General features: G+C 41.1%; 4 protein-coding genes across 6 annotated transcripts; 2 read left to right on the top strand and 2 right to left on the bottom strand.

Moving 5' to 3' along the window:
- Nucleotides 1-362: 362 nt before the first annotated feature.
- LOC119024578 (ubiquitin-associated protein 1-like) lies at nucleotides 363-3,371 on the top strand. The gene is made up of 6 exons (XM_037107507.1): nucleotides 363-517; nucleotides 596-734; nucleotides 1,119-1,781; nucleotides 1,895-2,065; nucleotides 2,612-2,713; nucleotides 2,803-3,371. The coding sequence occupies exons 2-6, from the start codon at nucleotides 612-614 to the stop codon at nucleotides 2,935-2,937; spliced, it is 1,194 nt and encodes a 397-aa protein (XP_036963402.1). The 5' UTR covers nucleotides 363-517; nucleotides 596-611; the 3' UTR covers nucleotides 2,938-3,371.
- Nucleotides 3,164-8,151, bottom strand: LOC119024577 (protein regulator of cytokinesis 1-like). 3 transcript variants are annotated; one of them, XM_037107506.1, is made up of 14 exons: nucleotides 7,790-7,922; nucleotides 7,372-7,504; nucleotides 7,157-7,279; nucleotides 6,830-7,063; nucleotides 6,582-6,752; nucleotides 6,323-6,472; nucleotides 6,046-6,193; nucleotides 5,823-5,959; nucleotides 5,634-5,729; nucleotides 5,191-5,337; nucleotides 4,980-5,090; nucleotides 4,773-4,880; nucleotides 4,388-4,491; nucleotides 3,164-3,693 (listed from the first exon to the last, which is right to left on the bottom strand). In XM_037107506.1, the coding sequence occupies exons 1-14, from the start codon at nucleotides 7,831-7,833 to the stop codon at nucleotides 3,660-3,662; spliced, it is 1,740 nt and encodes a 579-aa protein (XP_036963401.1). In that variant the 5' UTR covers nucleotides 7,834-7,922; the 3' UTR covers nucleotides 3,164-3,659. The 3 variants fall into 3 exon arrangements, with proteins under 3 accessions (XP_036963401.1, XP_036963399.1, XP_036963400.1); XM_037107504.1 differs by having other exon boundaries at nucleotides 4,321-4,491; nucleotides 7,790-7,921; XM_037107505.1 differs by lacking the exon at nucleotides 7,790-7,922 and adding an exon at nucleotides 8,002-8,151 and having other exon boundaries at nucleotides 3,622-3,693; nucleotides 4,321-4,491.
- Nucleotides 8,152-9,271: 1,120 nt separating this feature from the next.
- Nucleotides 9,272-13,283, bottom strand: spi1a (Spi-1 proto-oncogene a). Its single transcript, XM_037107510.1, has 5 exons — nucleotides 13,115-13,283; nucleotides 11,760-11,853; nucleotides 11,465-11,649; nucleotides 10,198-10,363; nucleotides 9,272-10,114 (listed from the first exon to the last, which is right to left on the bottom strand). Exons 1-5 carry the CDS (start codon nucleotides 13,139-13,141, stop codon nucleotides 9,804-9,806), a joined length of 783 nt encoding a protein of 260 aa, XP_036963405.1. The 5' UTR covers nucleotides 13,142-13,283; the 3' UTR covers nucleotides 9,272-9,803.
- On the top strand, nucleotides 13,264-17,335 carry si:ch211-87j1.4 (transmembrane protein 178B). The gene is made up of 6 exons (XM_037107509.1): nucleotides 13,264-13,402; nucleotides 14,222-14,417; nucleotides 14,702-15,184; nucleotides 15,619-15,732; nucleotides 15,844-15,981; nucleotides 16,122-17,335. The coding sequence occupies exons 2-6, from the start codon at nucleotides 14,408-14,410 to the stop codon at nucleotides 16,367-16,369; spliced, it is 993 nt and encodes a 330-aa protein (XP_036963404.1). The 5' UTR covers nucleotides 13,264-13,402; nucleotides 14,222-14,407; the 3' UTR covers nucleotides 16,370-17,335.
- The last annotated feature ends 476 nt before the right edge of the window (nucleotides 17,336-17,811 follow it).

Raw genomic sequence — 17,811 nt, 5'->3', positions numbered from 1 at the left:
CGCTGTCACCTTTAAGTAATCTGCTAATCTCTGGAAAGTATCACACCGTTCTCTCTTTCCAAATACCTCAGCATTTCCCTGATCCCCCCTTCAAGCCCACATTGAATGTCACATGGTCTGAAATGTGGCTTTGAATATAGATTTAAAAAAAAAGCTGCAATCAAATAATAACAAGAAATTCAAGAATTTTTTTTTCTTATCTTGCAGCATTACTGTATGATAGTAAACAACTTAATAATAAATAAAATACTTATATTTATTAGGAGGGTTTATTTAATAACTCTGATATCATTATATGTAAATATTTAATTACTCAATTATTTGTACCATTCCACTGCAGGTCACAACAGGTGACTGGGGTGTTATTGATAAACAACTCCCCAGATGATGTCAGAGGCTTAGTGATGAAGAGGTTTATCGTCTACGATGAAGTGTGTGTGTGTGTGTGATAGTCCTTCAAACACCTGTCAGTGCTTCAGAGAGCCGGGGTGGACCTCAGAGAGAACACCCGACAGACGTAAGTACTTACACGGTTACAATGAAGGTTTGTTTGTTTGAATTTAATCTCAGGAACTCTGTGATTCTTCTGATGCAGGGTTATTTTGGTGAGCATGAGCACTCTGGAGGATGTCCCATTTCAGACCCTACTGGGTCCACTGGAGGAGGAGGTGCAGCTCGTGACAGCTCCAGACATCACTGTACCAGACTGCCAACAGATTCTGCAAGATAATGAGGTCACACATGCAAGTGAACTCTTGAAGTTTCTTTTTTTTTGCTTTTTCTGTTGATCAAATTTCTGGGATCAATTTGTTAGCTGTGATCTGTTTGTCACAGTCAGTCAGACGGTCAAACGTCATTATGCTTATTCTCCTAGTTACTGGTCAGTTAAATTCTTGGGAATAACGTGTACTTGGGACCAGTGAGGCCCAGTTCCCTTTAAATGTATTTTTAAAATCATTTCAAATAAATACAATTCCTACTGTAGTGCAACTGATATGCACAACCATATCAGACTTGTGACAGCCCAGAAAGAAAAACATGTACATATTTGTGTATATAAAGACATGTAGTGGAGTAGAATTATAAAGTAGTAGTTTTGTTGTCTTTTTTAACTGCAGTATGGATTCAACCTGGAGAAATGGATTACAACTGGGAAGCAGTCAGTGCATCAGGCCCCATCCTGCCCCCCCTACTGGATGATGTTCTGCAGCCCTCAGGAGAGTCACAGGGCTGGCCGCAGGAGCAAGGACGGCGGGGCCCCAAGCCCTCGGCCCCGCAGTCACAGCCTGAACTCAGCTGACACTCGCTGGCTGCGCCATCGCACTGTAAAGTTCCTCGTATCTGACTCTGAGGATGAAGACGGTTACAATGAGGATACTGAAAACTCCTCCACTGAAGATGCTCCTCATCCCTTCAAGAGCAGAGAGTGGCCACGGAGCGCTGCACCCAAAGACCCAGTCTCCAGAGTCAAAGACATGCACCTTTGTCCTTCCACTCAACACTGTAAGCCTGACTCACCTCGGAGCGTCAGAGGCCACAGAGGGGCTTTACCTTCACTCCATGACAGCAGACAACCTCTGAGAGCAATGGAGCAGCACCGGCCACTGCAGGCCAGCCCCCTTCTCTCAGGGCAAAAGAACAGCAAAAAGAAACAGCGTTCACTGAGTTCTGGCAGCAGAAAGTTCTCCCAAAACACACCACCTGCCGGTCCCTCACCATGCAGGCTGCCGAAGCAACGACCCTCCTCTGCAGGGCCTGTTGTCAAGAACCACAGACAGAAGGTAATAGTCTCTATTCTGTCAGTGCCACTGAGAGGAGAATTTATTAAAAAAAACACTTCCATCTCTTTGTTTTATTAAATGTCTATTTATGTCTGTTCTTGTCTTGTCATCAGACCCTGAGGACAGGCGGCCCTTGTGGGGTTTTCTTCGATTCAGCAGCAGAGTTGTTGTCAGCACTCAGCCAGGAAGAAAGGGAGCTACTTGAAACCATCACAGAGAAGGGATACCCTCTACGTACAGCTATTCTGGCCCTGCAGAAGACAGGCTACCACAGTCCAGAGAAGGTAGGAACCACTTTGGGCTTATACGTCTGTGGAACTCCTGTAAAATACTTCTGAGTTGCCCTCTGTGAAAACAGGACTGATAGCAAATTGTTAAGTCAAATTTTCACAAAATACCCCAAAGCTGCTTTTAAAATTATTTTAAGTAATTATTGCTTCCAAATTTAGGTAGGAGAGGCTTTCCCTCAGTTTCAAAAAACAAAACAGGCCAATTAAAGTAAATACAACAATATTGATTTTCAAGCTTAACTTGAATTGTATTTATGCAAATTTAACAGCTCTTTATATGGTTTTCTTCAGTTAAATCATATTTTCCTGTGCTTTTGTATGCAACGTATTCTACAGAATGTCCCATCGTCAGTCTGTCCTCCGAGATGATTTCTCAAGCAGATATTTTATAATAATGAAGTAAAAACTTTATAAACATAAACACAAGCAGTATAAGGACATTTATTAAATGTAATAACAAATAAAGTTAGGCTATTTGTGCTTTATGATGTACTGACATGTCATTCTCAGTTATTTTAAAATATCTTTTCCCGTCAACAGATCCTAAAATACCTGAAGGCCAGTGACCGTCTGTGTGAGCTGGGTTATCATGAAGCTCAGGTGGAGGAGGCCTTGGAGATGTTTCAGAACTGTGAAAGCAAGGCAAGTTTTTTTTAGGCTAAAAAGAAACCGTATCTCCATATATTAACCATATGTCATCATATGTTTTATTACTTTAAATTCTGTTTCAGGCTGCTGAGTTCCTGCGTCTTCTGACTCAGTTTAATGAGATGGGCTTCCAGCAAAGTGCAATCAAAGAAGTGCTGCTTGTTCATGAAAATCACCGGGAGAGGGCGCTCGAAGAACTCATGACACGCATGGCTTAATCTTTTCATTTCTAGTCTACATGGAGAAATGATCATTTTCATATCTAAATAAAAAAAAAAAGAAAGAAAAGGTATATGTACCAATGACACTATCAAATACTTAAAAGCTACCGCCTTCTGAATCAGGGTAAACTAAACATGTACAACTCAACTGTAGGAACTAGTTTTAAACCATTCAGTTAAACTATAGGAGGCAACAAGATAAACAGACACACTCTTTTAGATGCACGTTTTTTAGAACGTTTATTTACAGCTCAACTTTAAAAAGAAGCATTCAAAATATTTAGATCCTGAAGAGAAAATATAGCTGTCATTCCAGCTGGAGGAAGAAAATCACGATGCACTGGGTAACTGCTGCAGTACTAAAATAATGTAGTGCTCTAGATATGGTAAAAAAAAAAAACATTTTGCTTATGAAGGCTGTCAACCTAAATGAAAAATCTCAAATAAAAAGCCACAACAGCCTTGATACAAATATCATTAACTTGCCACATAACACATACAGCAGAGGAAGCTGCTGCAGCACAAACCCTGAAGTTTAGAAACACGTTTGATGGAGACACATTAAAATATTTACATTGCTTAAAAAAAGAGTTTAAGCTCCCTCATGCCCACTCTATGAAACTACACCAAACCATTGCTGCGCTGGATGACTCCTGGCACAGGAGCCAATGCTGTGATTCTTCACTGATGACTAACAGTAGAGTTCAGCATCCCGGCCTTCACATTGGATTTAGAAGCCTCTGAGAGGTCCCTCTGTTTAAAAAAAAGTCAAATTTAATTGTCAGTATCTTTATATTTAACATGTCAGATGAGTGAATATACAAGTCAATGTGTCTCATTCACAGAAAAACATGTAACATGATAATATGAAATGCTAAGTCATTTTGGAAACTTTTTTGTAAATGTCGTGTAAAGTTTAACTGTGACCTGGGGAACAAGTCTTGGTCGACTTGACTGTCAGGATTTACAGTAGAGTATGAGAGCTTTTTCACTGTTTTCTCATGACATGCTGCCCCAACTTGAATTAAAAAAAACTGTTATATGTACTCATGTGTCTTTGCGGCAAATTATTTGTTTCTAAAAATTCACTCAATTTTGCAGTCTTAGCAGAGGTATGTATGGTTGCTTTTTAGCTGATCTCAAAAAGGGAAAATCTTCCTTCAGATTTACAAAATGTAATTCCAAAGACTTTCAAGTCCGGTTGGCAACTGAAATTATTTTTTCATCCCACAGACTTGAAAATACAAGATTCCTCTTAGTGTTACTGAAAATACTAAAGTACACCAAGTACTGAAATCAAAGGAAATGTAGTATTTTTTCTGAAATAGATTTTGGATTCGTTTTGGTTGTTTGGACGAAATAGATGTAAAACCACATTACCGCAAAGTCCGAATAGGAGCCAGCAAAAGAGTTAAAGGTGAAGGTGTGATCTTGAGTATCCTGAGACCTTAGTGCGCCACTTGGTGTATTTCTAAGATGGGAGACGTTTTCCTTGTTTCGGTCTAGTAAACGGGGAGTTTTTCCATGTCCAGGGGTTCGCAGGCCAAGACCCTACAACAAGACCAACTAGAATGATAATGTGTTTTTTGCGACATTTTTCATTTTAATACAAAAACCCCCCCAAAAAAACAAACAAACAAAAAAACCCACACACTTGCACATTATCTGGAAAATGAAAAACAGCACGAATCATCCTCAGTGAACTCATGGTGCCAAGTATCACAAGAGCAGTTTTTGGTAGAAGGGTGTGATACAGAGCCAACCTCAAAGTCTGACAGGCCACATGTGAATTTCGTCGGTGAGATGACTCATGAGAAAGACAGTGAGCGTACCTTGCTGGCAGATAGAGGTGGTTTCTGGATGGAGGACTGGCACATAGTTCCACCGAGGCCTGAATTAAGGAAGCTGGTTGGAGTGGAGAGGGTTGAGGTGCCATTGAACTAAGTAAACAGAGAAAGCAAGATGGGTCAATTCATCCAGGTGCAGTCAGATGGTGGCAATGCACATGAAATAATCACATAATAATAAAACCATCTTACCCTTCTTACTTTTCCGGGTGTGGGTGTCCCTGCTATCCGCCTTTTGGATGGTGTTCTCTTTGCAGTTCCATATAGCATGTCCTCCTGTGTCTGTTTAGTTTTCTTCAGTTGCTATTTCAAAAGACACACAAATGTAGTCATAAATACAGACAACACATTTGTGACAGTGATATTAAAGAGTGCAGTTTTTAAAATCAGATAAATAATATACCCTTTCCAGTTTCTCCTTCTCCTTTTCAGTGTGGTGGTGCTCCCACTGCTGCTGCACGTATTCAAGAAATTTCTGTCCATTGACCAGGAATTCCTTGTTATGCTCCTGCTCCCAAGCATCAATTTGGGTCTTCAGAGTCTTTTCCAGCTGAAACAAACAGTTGTTGTAATCATGCTAAATCTCTAAATTGCCATTCACATGTCAAAATCTTGTGCACAACTGTTTTCGCAGGATCAACAGACTGAGATTAATGTTTAATGTCGCCATCTGTTGGCCAAACCTAGCGATGCACCAACTACCTCAGCTGTTTTCACTCTCTTCACATAAGGCTTTCCTTGTGCTCATCTGTTTCATTGTTCATTAACCTAATTTGACTCATTTTCTTTCTTTTGAATTACCACTTACAGTTACTCATAGGAGTACACATTTGAATGTTTCCTTACCTTGGGCAAACTTTTCTGCAGGTCGGTTCTCTGCTTCTCTTCTTTCAGAAGGTTCCCACCTCGGTTGTTGAACCTTCCAGGATCATTAGCCTTTTTCTGACAAGGAAAGTACACACATCGCCACCTTAACACACCAAGGGAAGTTTGTTTTGAATGTCTCCCCACTAAATTCATGACAATGGTACTTACGTCAAGCTCCAAGTACAGGGTCCAATTCTCCCGCCACTTAGCGACTCCCTCAAAAAGTTCTTGGTGGTCGATGTAATACTTCTCCAGGGTCTTGACCTCGGCCTCATGCAGGTTGAGAAGCTCTTCAGTGAAATCATCTGTGGAAAGAAGACATGATGCACTGAGACCCACACTCCCTTCGTGATTATTAATTTGGTATATTCACTTTGAGGACATTACTCACCAGCATGATATGGAAAAAAGGCTTGCTGTTGCTCTTGACTGTAGAAGCATTTCTCCCAGTAGAGAGCAATCTCAGCTCTGATGGACTCAATGACACTTCTCATGCTTTGCATTTTCAGCACCTCTAGACGCTCAACCTCAGCCCGGAGCTGCAAAAACAGAGTGCATATTTATTTAAATTTGTCATGGGAATATTTGGGTTGTGTTGCACATAAACTGCTATGCTGTCTGAATCACTTATCATTCGTATAAATGACCACATGTGGTATATTTCTTACTGCTTCAATGTTTCTCTTCTTTGACATGACCATATGCTCAGAGAGGGCTTCCCTCTCCTCCTGGGGAATATGAAGCCTTTCCCAAAGCTCCTGGATCTTAGTTCGGAAAGCCGAACAGCGGCGCTCATTCTCAGTCTTACGGTCTTGTAACTGAAGAGGCATAAAAAGCATCAATCATTATAATATGATTATATAAACACATGATGTTGTACACTGCTGAATTAACAAATGGCTGGAAGAAAATGATCATAAAACTCACCTGACTGAGGAGTAATTTAAGAGCAGCAATGTTGTCATCCGACAGACAAAATGCCTCCTCGTCCTCACACATCACATCTGTCTCAAAACTGGTCTCTGGATGCTGCTCCAGATCATCCATGCATACAATGATCTCTTTTTTGACGCTCACAAATTCATCATGACGTCGCTCCTGAAAATAAAAGCCAGGTTATAAGCCTAATAAAAATTACAAGTGAGTTATTAAGAAAAACAGACAGTAAGTAAGACCTTCTCTTTGGTCAGATCATCCAGGTAGGCATGATAAGTCTTCAGCTGCTGCAGTGATGGGATGGAGTTCTGGTCAATGCAAAATGGGGTAGTGCACAAAATACCGCACAGCTCAGTGTCTTTGCTAATGAGGCCCTTAAGCTCTTCCATTCTTTGCTTCTTGTGCTCCTGCATCAACTCTAGACGTGTGCGGCTATTCTTTTCCATCTGCAACATGGTGCAGCCTTCCACCTCCTTCAGAAAAATCCAGAACGTTAGTCAAAACTGGGTAATAATTTCCCCAGACAGGTTTAAGAAAACAAGCACATATTCAAAAGGTGATCATACCTCAAAGGGGGGCAGCTGAAGTTCACTGCACAAACTTTTAAGTTCCTTGATACAGGCTTCAATGTTTTTCAGTAATCTCTTCTTGAGCTCCTCTTCTTCTGCAATCATTAGATCCAGCAAACCCTGCCAGACACAGGAAACAAAAATGTTACAGTTCCTTAGCTCTGTGGGGTCAGGATCCATACATACCCTATGTAAACTGAAATACGACTCACTTTAATGTGCTTGTGAACCTCATTGGTTCTCTGTAAGCGCTGCTCCTCTGGGATCCCGATTTCTTCCCAAATATCCTGCAGCCTGACTAGTGCTCTGTTGAGGTAGGCAACAGACTCTGCTGCGTGGACTTCACTGGAAGAAAAGCAGTTGTTTCAGTGGATCAATTTCAGGTGAAGACACCTGTTACCAGTCAAACCGGTCCAGTATCAACATTAGTGAGAGTGAGCAACGTTAATTTTAAATAATTTGAGGGAGTCTGTTAGCAGAACAGAGCTAACATCAGATGCCACAATCCTGAGCAAGTTAGCATTAGCTACATTATTTACCAGACGCTGTATTGTAGCATTAGTTGTAACGTTAAAAAGGCCAGCTAATGAGCAGCATGAGTGATATGAGATGAACAGACAATATAATTACCGTTCAAAAATACTCATTTCAACAGACCCAAACGGCAAAGACATGACACACGTTGTGTGCGACCTGCTCAGAGTAAAGCTAACATTAACTTAGCTCTATCTAAAGTCAACGGGCCAATCAGGAAGTAACGTTTAGTTGGTTAAATGATTAACTTAATCCATTGTTATCGTAAACAATTCAAACTGTACTTAATACAAATGTTAATTACTAACCTCACTCTCATGGTGTCACCGCAGACAGCTAAAAAAAAAAAACAACAAAAAAAACAATATTCCCTAAAGCAAAAGCGGGCTTAAACTACGTTAATAACTACGGCTGTCGGGCTGCCCGTTCGTTTGTCGACTCGACGGCGTTTGAAATTTGCACCGAAACAACATCTGAGCTCTGATTGGCTAATTCACGTGACGTCGCGGAAGCTGTTCTGGGAGTGGTCCTTTAAAATCTACCCGCTCGTTGGGAAATGCAAACCCTTAAAAGTAACGTTATAAATTATATATTTGTGCTCGCGTTCTTATAGAAATGTATTACTTACATTATAACGATGCCATCTGTTTGCCCTGTATTTTTTATGAGGTGATTAAATTGAACTAATAGTTAAGTCTGTGTAACATAGTAACAGTCCGGCTGGAAACATCGATCAAAACGGAACCACTGTGCTTCAAAATAAGGTAGGCTAACTGTGGGTCAATCTTAAAGTTGTAAATCAGTTGTAAATGTGGTAACTCTTGAGCACATCAATAACTCGTCTATCTTTGATGTTTATTCTATTTTATATTTGTGATTCTTGATTTTTATTTCGTTCATTTTTCCTTTTTCTTATGTTTCTTATGTACAAATGTTTTTGTTGCCATGAGGCATATTCCTAATATATAAACCTACATGGAAATGAACGTGATTCAGATTTTACATAGCTATCGCACATTATTTTTATGTCTCTTTCTGACCATGGCTCATGTCTGTGGTTCCCTGTTTTGTCTGATCCTACAGACTCAGCCAGTGCTTGCACTGTAGTCATCTTTTTGCACTCTGTGAATTTCCCTTGATGTGTATTTATCAGTGGTTTGTTACCCTTTTTCCAGGACTGTGTGGAATGAAGCACAGTTTTTGATCAAGGCCTTTCCAGCTGCCAGATTTTCACAGGTACACACACACTCCACACACCTTTAGTATTAGAAAACAATGTATTACGTTCTTGCATGACATGCATGTTTGTTGTCTGTGACTTGTTGTTCTGTTTATTTGTTTTTAGATCTTGGACTTATTTTTAAATCAATTTACACCATTTACTGTCTTCTTTATTCATGTGACAGTATTGTATGACTGTCTTGGAAGCTTTTTCACAAGGCTTTAAATCAATAAGATTAGGGCTGCAACTACTGAATATTTTTGGTATCCAGTAACATTATTTATATATTTATGATTCATTTATCAATTATTTAATCTATAAAATGTAGAAGAAAAATGTTTTTCAAACCTGCGGTCTTAAATCCAAAGACTCTTTATTTACTGTCATAAATGACCAAGAAAAGCAGCAAATGCAGATATTTCAGAAGCAGGACACAACAGATGTTGGTTATTAATTTTCTTTCAATTGACTTATCATTATTCAGCTTGCCCTCAATAAGATAATTATCAACCATGTTGCCCAATTTAGAAATAGGCTACACCATGCTCTGAAATGTTATGTGCATTTTTAAAGGAGAATTCAGTTTATTTGAGTAATTTGACAAAAACAATAGAACATAATATTTATTTACACATTCTAGACAAAAAATATGTATTTTTTTTACTTTCCCTGATGTGTCATTATCCTTTAATCTTTGCAGACACAAAAGCAGAAACTTAATTTGAGTATGTAATAAAGCAATTCATATGGAAGCAATAGAGGATGTGCATCACAAATAAATAGGTAGGAAAACTTGGTAGAAAAACTAAGTACATAGCAAACAGGCAAAACACAATCTTGGCTAGTTTAGTGATTTCAGCGTAATCAAAGACAGCATTTGCTCCCTCATCAGTGAGGATACTGGCGTATGTAGATGTTCCTCAGCACTGCCTCACTGAACTGGTAGGTTAACTTCTTCTTTACTTTTTTAATCTCTCCAGTTTTACCATAGTTCCTCAGAGCTCGAGCCATTTTTTGGTAGGTCATTTTTTTGCGGTTTCCTTTCTGAGTACCCCAGTGGCTGGCCAGAACTTCTTTGTATTTTGTGGAGAATTGAAAGATGCCCTTGTCCTGGTCCACCCACCAGATACTGTCACTCATGTCACCATTTCTGAGCAAGTCCAGGAGGAACTGGTACAAGCGGATTTTCTTCTTGTTGCCTGGATTTGAAGAAAATTGATTCATTAAAGAAATGCTGTCTTTCAGTACATTTGATTTCAGTACAAAATTTGGAAACACTCACTAGTGTCTTTCCTGAAGGAGGAGTGATTGTGGTCTTCAAATTCATCGTCCCCATCTGATACCTCAAGCGGGGGACTCATTCCTCGCTGTTCCTCTTCTGAGTAGTAATGGCCAGGTGAGGCAGAAGGCTGGTACTGGTAAACCAGGGATTGGGTGTAATATGGGATCTTTAGAAGAGATATAAAGGCATGTCATAGTTCGAGTTCACATTAAGGAGTGTTAGAGCTGCAATGGGTGTTGTGTTGCAATCCATCTGACATTTTCGTTAAAACACTGTCATTGTTCCAAAAGAGGAAGTAACTCTGCCAAAATAGATTTCAATGCTCAGCAAGACTGTGTGGTGCAGATGACATTTCAGTGAAAATATCCCCAACATCATGCACTGTCTTTGTAGAGATCAAAGCCCTTTTTTTTGTTAGATTATAAGTGAGCTAAATCCATGATGTTTTTTTTTTTAGGGTAATTCCTTGAAATGTATTGTTTTGTTATTATTGTGGCAGCAAGAGATTTAGTCCAAAGAACCTTTTCACTTTGACATGCAGCATGTGCAACCACACATTCATGTATAGTAACCCTAGAAAATGATGATGTTGAAATGATTTGTTGATTATTCGACTCACAGAATATTAATCAACAATGCTGTCAGTCGATTCTTAGCTCCTTTATTTGTGAATATTTGCTGATGTCCTTATATGATAGTGAACTGAATATCACTGGGTTGTTGATGGCTGGTTGGATTGATCGAGCAGCTTAAAGGAGTCAGCTTGAGCTCTTTTTTTTCCACAATTATCAGTTGAGCAAAAATGTAATCAACAGATTTTAGATGATAAGTGAACAATCATTAGGGATAGCTCTAGTAAGCTTTTTAATCCACCATCATTTTATCTTCACAAGGGGCTCTGTTACATTACAACTTAACCAATTACGAAAAATAAGTAAGAAAAAGCAACAAAACCCACGTTTTTCTGCATCAGTTTACTTCTTTCTGTTCTGCTTCTGTTCCTTACTCCGAGAAAAAACTGTGAGACGACTTGCGTGAATCATGTGATGTGACTTTTTCATAAGCTGCATACCAATATTAAGATCACATTCAAAACTGACCTCGTATTCAGGGAGCTTTTTCCTGCTTTAGGATGTTGGTTTAGCTTTGGTACGTATGTGTATAATCATAGACAACATATCCTTATCAGTATCTTAAACCACATATGAGGAGATTGTGTCTTTTCACACTCACACCACCATTCACTTCCTCACACACAAAACCTTACCTGTGGTGACACAGAGAGAGGTCCGAGCGGTGGATCCAGGTGAAGGGGCAGAGGCTCACTGCTGTAGCGGTAGGGTGGGATCAGTTGTTGAGGAGATACAGACTGAAGCTCTGTGAGATGATTCACTGGAGAATTGTCAAAGTCTGTTTGCTGGACGCGGTCAGGGTGGTAGGTCCACCTCTGGTCTGAAAAGTGACAGAAGGTATACAGGCACTCAGGAACTGTGCCGCACTGTAAGGCACTCAGTCATGTAGATAATCATGCTTTTTTCAACTGTTAAATCCCGATGTCTCACCTTCATAAATCTCCCCCGCATTAGTGAGGTAAGGGTACAGCTCTGCAGGGGGTCGGTAATCCTCAGGTTCATTTGGAAGGATTTCCTCTGAAGCCTTTGAAGGGAAATAATTCATTCAAATTTGTCAGAGAGAAAAGTAAAAGTTGTGTCTCTTTGTCCTGCTAAAGTGAGGTGAAAAAGGAATCAGTTCAAGCATAAGAATTTATTTAATCTACTGAGCAATAGAGCCTGTAAACAAGATCGATATATATTTAGGCTACATCGTAATACATAAAATATTTTCTCTAAATCACTTCATATAAAACGATTTAACTGACTTTAAAGGGTAACTCACACATTAAAGTGTGTTTACATGTCTTTTAGGGTACTAATACATTTGTGAGAAAAAGCAACATGAAGACTTCTATGGCTCCAGAAGAAGCTGCATGTAATCTGATAAATTTGCCTCCAAAGATGTCACACAACCCCTAAATTGCATTATGGGTAATGTAGGTGGCAGGTTTTGAAAAGCAGTCCACTGGTTTTCAATGTGCTATTATAAAACTGTCAGACTCATTATGGTTTACAAACAAATTATTTGAATTGATCCAGCAGAACCAAAGACATTGCCTGCATATCCATCTTCATTTACAAAACCTGCTGCCTATTTTACCCACAATGCAATTAAGCCCCTGAGTGACATCACTGGAGGCAGTTTTTTCAGATTACATGCCGCTTCCTCTCGAGCCATAAAAGGCTTTATACCCCTTAGATAAGATACTTTTACTTCACATAAGCATTAATCTTCCCCAAGACCTGTAAACACACTTTGATGTGTAAAATTGGTGAAGTTTCCCTTTAAATAAAAACTTTCTTGGCAGTATATGCTTTATATATTTGTAATACACAAACACAGACGCACAAACTGTAGCGCAGCCTTCATAACCGGGGGAAAAGACAACATGTAAGGCACATCATGAGATTATGATATCAAAAGTCTCTCTCATCTTGTTAATATGTCAACCAGCCTCACTTGTGATAGAAGATAAAGACGGAGTGATAAAAAAAAAAAATAAAGCACCAGAACAGACCAGATCACAGGGGACATGGGTCCATATAGACATGTTTGTTCAGGGTTACTAAAGTATATGTCCTTTAAAGAGAAAAAAAAAAACGAACAAGTCTTCTCTTCTCACCCATACTTGTCCTACTTTGGTCACTATAATCTACTTTGTTACTTGAAAATGTCCTTTTTTTGGTCTGTTGTCAAATGTCTGTTTTTTGAAACAGCTGCAGAGGCACACAGAACGAACAGTGAAACACCCTCTCAGTGTCACAAACATCGACCCAAGAGACAATAAAACAGCAACACTTACAGGTGATATGACATATCCGTCCATCATGTAAACAAGGCAGCATGAGACTCTTGGTCCTTGGAGCTTGTGATGAATGTTAACTTTTTCTTATTGCTTCACAGAGACATACGCAATGTCGCCGTGCACTGACTTCACCAGACAAATGGGAACTGAAAGCTGGACCCTATACCGTCTGCGTTCGTATCATCCAGTCTCCAAATTCAAGTGATCAGCCAGTTCCTGATGGCCGAGTGTGGTGAACAGCGTGAGCCAATCATGTTCACATGCATTTTAGTGCACAATTAAGAGGTATGATTGTACAATAACTCAGAATGATTCCTCTTTTTGAGAGCAGATTAGAGGAACCTACAATATATCTGTAATTATTCAAAACATCTGGGAAAAAAGTGGAAAGTAGCGGCAGGTAATGTGCTGTTTAAAGGGTGAGGCACGCTATTAGCATTATTTCCAATCACACAGGTCCAGTGCCACATCCATGCACTTGTTTGCTTCAACTTCCCCCCTCGGGAGTTCAAGATCTGATGTGACCTTAGAGCAACATTAACTCTAATCCTGCTCTCCATACTAACACAAGAAAAAAAAAAACACAAATATAAGGTCATCACTATTTAATGGATGTATATAATAAGTTAAAAACCTTTTGCTGTGCAGGAAAATCTGCTATGCTTGTTTTCTTACTGTCAGCGACATAAATAACAGAATCCCCGGCAAGATTTATTCATGCTGGAATTTTTCACGAAGACTTACTGAGCACAGGGGGTGAAACCAAAAGCGAAGTTTGGAATCGGACTTGTTCCTCTTTTAGTTTGGCATTCTGGTTTCAATTGAGGAAGTGTTGACCAAGAGAATGAAACCAGTGTTAACGTGACTGAGACATCCAGACCTTATGTGTCACTGACACTTTGTGTTTTACAAAATGTTGCCCCAAAATATCTAGAATAAAACACATCTCTTATGAGCAGACATTATTAACAGGAGACTAATGCTTAAGTCACATAATGTACTGCAGGTGTTTTTGTATTTCTAAGACTTCTCTCAAAATTACACAATGATCCAAACTGTTGCCGATTTTTTTTTTTTTTTTTTAAACATGATGATGATGGAAAGTTACCACAGGCGAGATGCTGGATGTGATGAAACAGCTTCCTGTACACCACCCAGAGAAAGATGAGGCCCTCTGTGTGGTTTTAATAGGATCAGTCTTTCACAACTGAAGGCTGAAGACAACAGCAGCTGGGATATGTATGAAAACGTGAGGGAGGGCACTTCCTCTACTACCGAACCATCTCCTACATGATCATGCGTGAGTGCAGGCCCGGGGCTTGTTGTGCTTTCAAATATTTGCTCTGTCTCCATCTACTGGAAAGAAATGTTGGACTGACCAGTATCTAGGCTAGACTGAGTTCAGGGGCATAGATGAGACAACCAAAATAGCTCATCGAGGCCCAAATGTATTTATTTATCCATTCCTGCCTCGGAATTTTGGCTCTGTTTCGGTTGTGGTTGACAAAACAGAGAAATGAGGGCTTCTGGGATTCGTCTGCAGGTCACATTTCCACGTATTGCTGAATTTCCTCCCCGCCTCAGATACTGACAGCATCAGCCGGGAGCGGAGTCCTGCTGTCCCGTGGAATTATCACGGCGCCGAGGCGAGATACGCATGGAACATGGCTGCGATGAGGACTTTAACCGTGGCGGGTCTCTTTTTGGCGTTTTGCGCTTTGGGACTGATTGCGATAGCGATCAGCACTGACAACTGGTACGAGACGGACGCGAGGAGGCACCGGGAACGCTGCAAGAATTATTCAAACAAAAGAAACGACCCCGGATACATCTACATCTCCAACAACAACCTGCCACTTCGCATGTTGCCGAAGGAGAAAAATGTGGAGAGGAGGGGCTCCAGCGTCGGCGGCGAGATGCTGCTGCGGGCGAAGCGGCACTTCTTGCCTCCTGCCCCGGCCATGGAGTCCCTCTGCAGTCGGCAGTACAACTCCACCATCACCGGACTGTGGAGAAAGTGCCACCGGGGGGGATTCGACCTGGAGACGGAGGATTTGATCTTTAAAGGTTTGTCTTTTGAGGGACCACATACTGTGCGTTTAATGCTCTGGACGTGTGTTTTGTTACTGTGTGACTGGAGAAGCGCCATCGGTAGGTACTTTGAATGCGCTATCCGAGGTGCTGATGCTGCGCACAGACCCTCGAGGCCTACGCAGCACCGACGCGCGGAGTACAGTTACAGCGCACTCGACGCGCTGTGATATTTTCCAGCACAAAAGGGCAAGCTGTAGTAACAGAAGCCTCGAGATGCGTACAATAAGCTACTCCACAATGGTGTGGGTGGGTGGGTGGGTGGCGGGGGAGGAGGGGAGGTTGGGTGCTTTTTCTTTTTTAGAGGGGGGGCAGCAGAGGGAGAGAGGGATAGAGAAAGCCTTGTGATATCCCCTCCATCTGATCTCAGCGCTTATGTGACATCCTCTTTGTGTTGTTTACATCCACAGGATTGGTTCCGCGCTGCACTCCAATAAAATACTACTACTCATCATCAGCGTTGCCCAGAAATCTGCCAATCAATCTGACGAAGACAATAAGGCAGGATGAGTGGCACGCGCTCCGTGAGTTATATTTTTGTTTTTGTGTCCCTCCCCCCCCATCTCATAATCCGATGAATCAATGTCGAGAAACTTGACATCACCCCCAACAAACACTCTCTCGTCTCTTTGCAGACCTCCAGAGGATGACGGCCAGCTTCATAGGCATGGCCATCTCCATCATCCTGTTCGGCTGGATCATAGGCGTGCTGGGCTGCTGCAAGGAGCATGATCTGATGCAGTATGTCGCTGGACTCCTCTTCCTCATGGGAGGTGAGATGCACTTTACATAAAGAGCACTACCCCGCATCACCACGGAGGGGCAGTGAGGTCTTAGTTAAGGAGAGGGTGAAGCGATGCATCAGTGGGGTGTCTGACTTGTTTTTTTTTCCCCCCTTCCATCTCTCTGCCAGGGACGTGCTGCATAATATCCCTCTGCACATGTGTGGCCGGGATCAACTTTGAACTGTCCCGCTACCCCCGCTACATGTTCGGGATACCGGAGGACATCAGCCACGGGTACGGCTGGTCCATGTTCTGCGCGTGGGGCGGACTGGGCCTCACGCTGCTGGCTGGGTTCCTGTGCACGCTGGCCCCTTCCCTCTACCCTCCACACACCCCCGTGGTGCACAAGCCCAGGCAGGAGAACGGCTGCGTGTGACAGGCCGCCGCACATCTAACGGACACCTGTCTCATCCTGAAACGGTGACGAGCCCTGTTCAAGAGACAGTTTCACCCAAGGACTCAGAGCAGGGAGAGAGACAGAGGGGCCTTCACACAGCTTGGCACAGAGGAAGCACAGGACACTGGCTCTCGCTCTCATGAAAAATGACAAAGAGGTGACATATGACTGAAGATGATTTCAGTTCCTCTGGTGCTTTTTTTTCCCCCCGTCCCTCTTTATGAATGAACTGTTCAGTGTTATTGCTTGCTCTTCGAGAGGAGAATAGTTATACAATTTTTTTTTTCTTCCTGTAAAATCTGCTAGTCTGAGAAGAAAAAAAAGAGAAAAAGAAACACTGGCAGAAGATCAATAGCACAACTTTGAAATCTGTATTGAAGATCAATCCATGGATGTGTACCGTCACATTTCAAAGGGCAACTGTGTATCATTATGTACCCATCCAAAACCAAGATATGTAGGCTACATGTACTTTTTCAATCATATGTATGCGGATGCATTTGTGTTTATTCAAGGAAAAATATGAGCATCAAGACCAAACTGTGTTTGAGGGAAACGTTTTGTTGTTCTTGAGGTCTTACCCTCCCCCATCAAAATATTTTTGAAAAATAAAACAGCAATGCAAACCTTTTTTTTTTTTTTTCTGCCCGTGTAACACACCGAACCAACATGATATAAACGTCTTTGTGGTCGTCTTTTCTCTTGTTCTGAGTCACTGGTGTGTCAGCAGGCAGTGAGATCGAGCCTGCTGATGGAGTCCAAACATTTACAGCGTTTCTTTTAAACAGCAGCTGTTTCTCTTCCTGTTAGTGCGACGAGCAGTCTGTTTTATTCAACCACTTCTGAACTCTTAAATGTAAAAAATGTCAGTGACCAAAGCTTGAGTCAGTGACTGAAACTGAGTGACAAAAATAAAACAATCCAAATAAAAAAGAACAGATGAAATGTAGTAACTGTCTGCGGTGTGTCACAGTGAAGAAAAAAAAAACTTCTTTAAAGGGTAACGTCACCCCAAAATGAAAAAAAAAATCAGTCTTGATTTACTAACATTGTGGCAAATAAACTGGGCAGGGTGGCAAATAAACTGGGGATAGTTGTTTGTTTATTAGTTGTAAATACATTTGAGAATTTGTTGAAATAAAAGAAGAAAAGTGAGAAAGGGGGAAGGGATTCATATGTAAGTTTTACTTCTACCTACTCCTTTTTGGACAGTGTTACCTCTGTTTTGTTTGTTTCCTATTATGTTGTGTTGACGTTTGGTTCAAAATAAAGTCATTCATTCTGGAGCTTCACAGCAAAACAAGTGTTGCAGCAATTTCCTGACAACTGAAGTAGATGGGGACTTTGAAGAAAAATAAAGAAAACAGAAAAGGGTTCCATACAGCTCGTCTGGCATAATCCAAGTCTGCAGAAGCCCAGAT

This window comes from Acanthopagrus latus, chromosome 8 (assembly GCF_904848185.1).
Source record: "Acanthopagrus latus isolate v.2019 chromosome 8, fAcaLat1.1, whole genome shotgun sequence".
NCBI lineage: Eukaryota > Metazoa > Chordata > Actinopteri > Spariformes > Sparidae > Acanthopagrus > Acanthopagrus latus.
The sequence above is the reverse complement of the archived record's forward strand: the minus strand, read 5'-3'. Positions and strand labels throughout refer to the sequence as shown.

Excerpts from the sequence above, each read along its gene's own strand:
- LOC119024578 (XM_037107507.1), top strand. The coding sequence starts at position 612 with ATGAGCACTCTGGAGGATGTCCCATTTCAGACCCTACTGGGTCCACTG. Across the intron at positions 735-1,118 it reads AGATTCTGCAAGATAATGAG|TATGGATTCAACCTGGAGAA; the intron begins GTCACACATGCA and ends TTTTAACTGCAG. Across the intron at positions 2,714-2,802 it reads TTCAGAACTGTGAAAGCAAG|GCTGCTGAGTTCCTGCGTCT; the intron begins GCAAGTTTTTTT and ends ATTCTGTTTCAG.
- LOC119024577 (XM_037107504.1), bottom strand. The coding sequence starts at position 7,833 with ATGTCTTTGCCGTTTGGGTCTGTTGAAATGAGTATTTTTGAACG. Across the intron at positions 7,064-7,156 it reads TTCAGCTGCCCCCCTTTGAG|GAGGTGGAAGGCTGCACCAT; the intron begins GTATGATCACCT and ends ATTTTTCTGAAG. Across the intron at positions 5,338-5,633 it reads TGCAGAAAAGTTTGCCCAAG|CTGGAAAAGACTCTGAAGAC; the intron begins GTAAGGAAACAT and ends TGTTTGTTTCAG.
- spi1a (XM_037107510.1), bottom strand. The coding sequence starts at position 13,141 with ATGATGGACGGATATGTCATATCACCT. Across the intron at positions 10,364-11,464 it reads CTCTCTCTGTGTCACCACAG|ATCCCATATTACACCCAATC; the intron begins GTAAGGTTTTGT and ends TCTCTTCTAAAG. Across the intron at positions 10,115-10,197 it reads CTCCTTCAGGAAAGACACTA|GCAACAAGAAGAAAATCCGC; the intron begins GTGAGTGTTTCC and ends CTTCAAATCCAG.
- si:ch211-87j1.4 (XM_037107509.1), top strand. Across the intron at positions 15,185-15,618 it reads GGAGGATTTGATCTTTAAAG|GATTGGTTCCGCGCTGCACT; the intron begins GTTTGTCTTTTG and ends TTACATCCACAG. Across the intron at positions 15,733-15,843 it reads GGATGAGTGGCACGCGCTCC|ACCTCCAGAGGATGACGGCC; the intron begins GTGAGTTATATT and ends GTCTCTTTGCAG.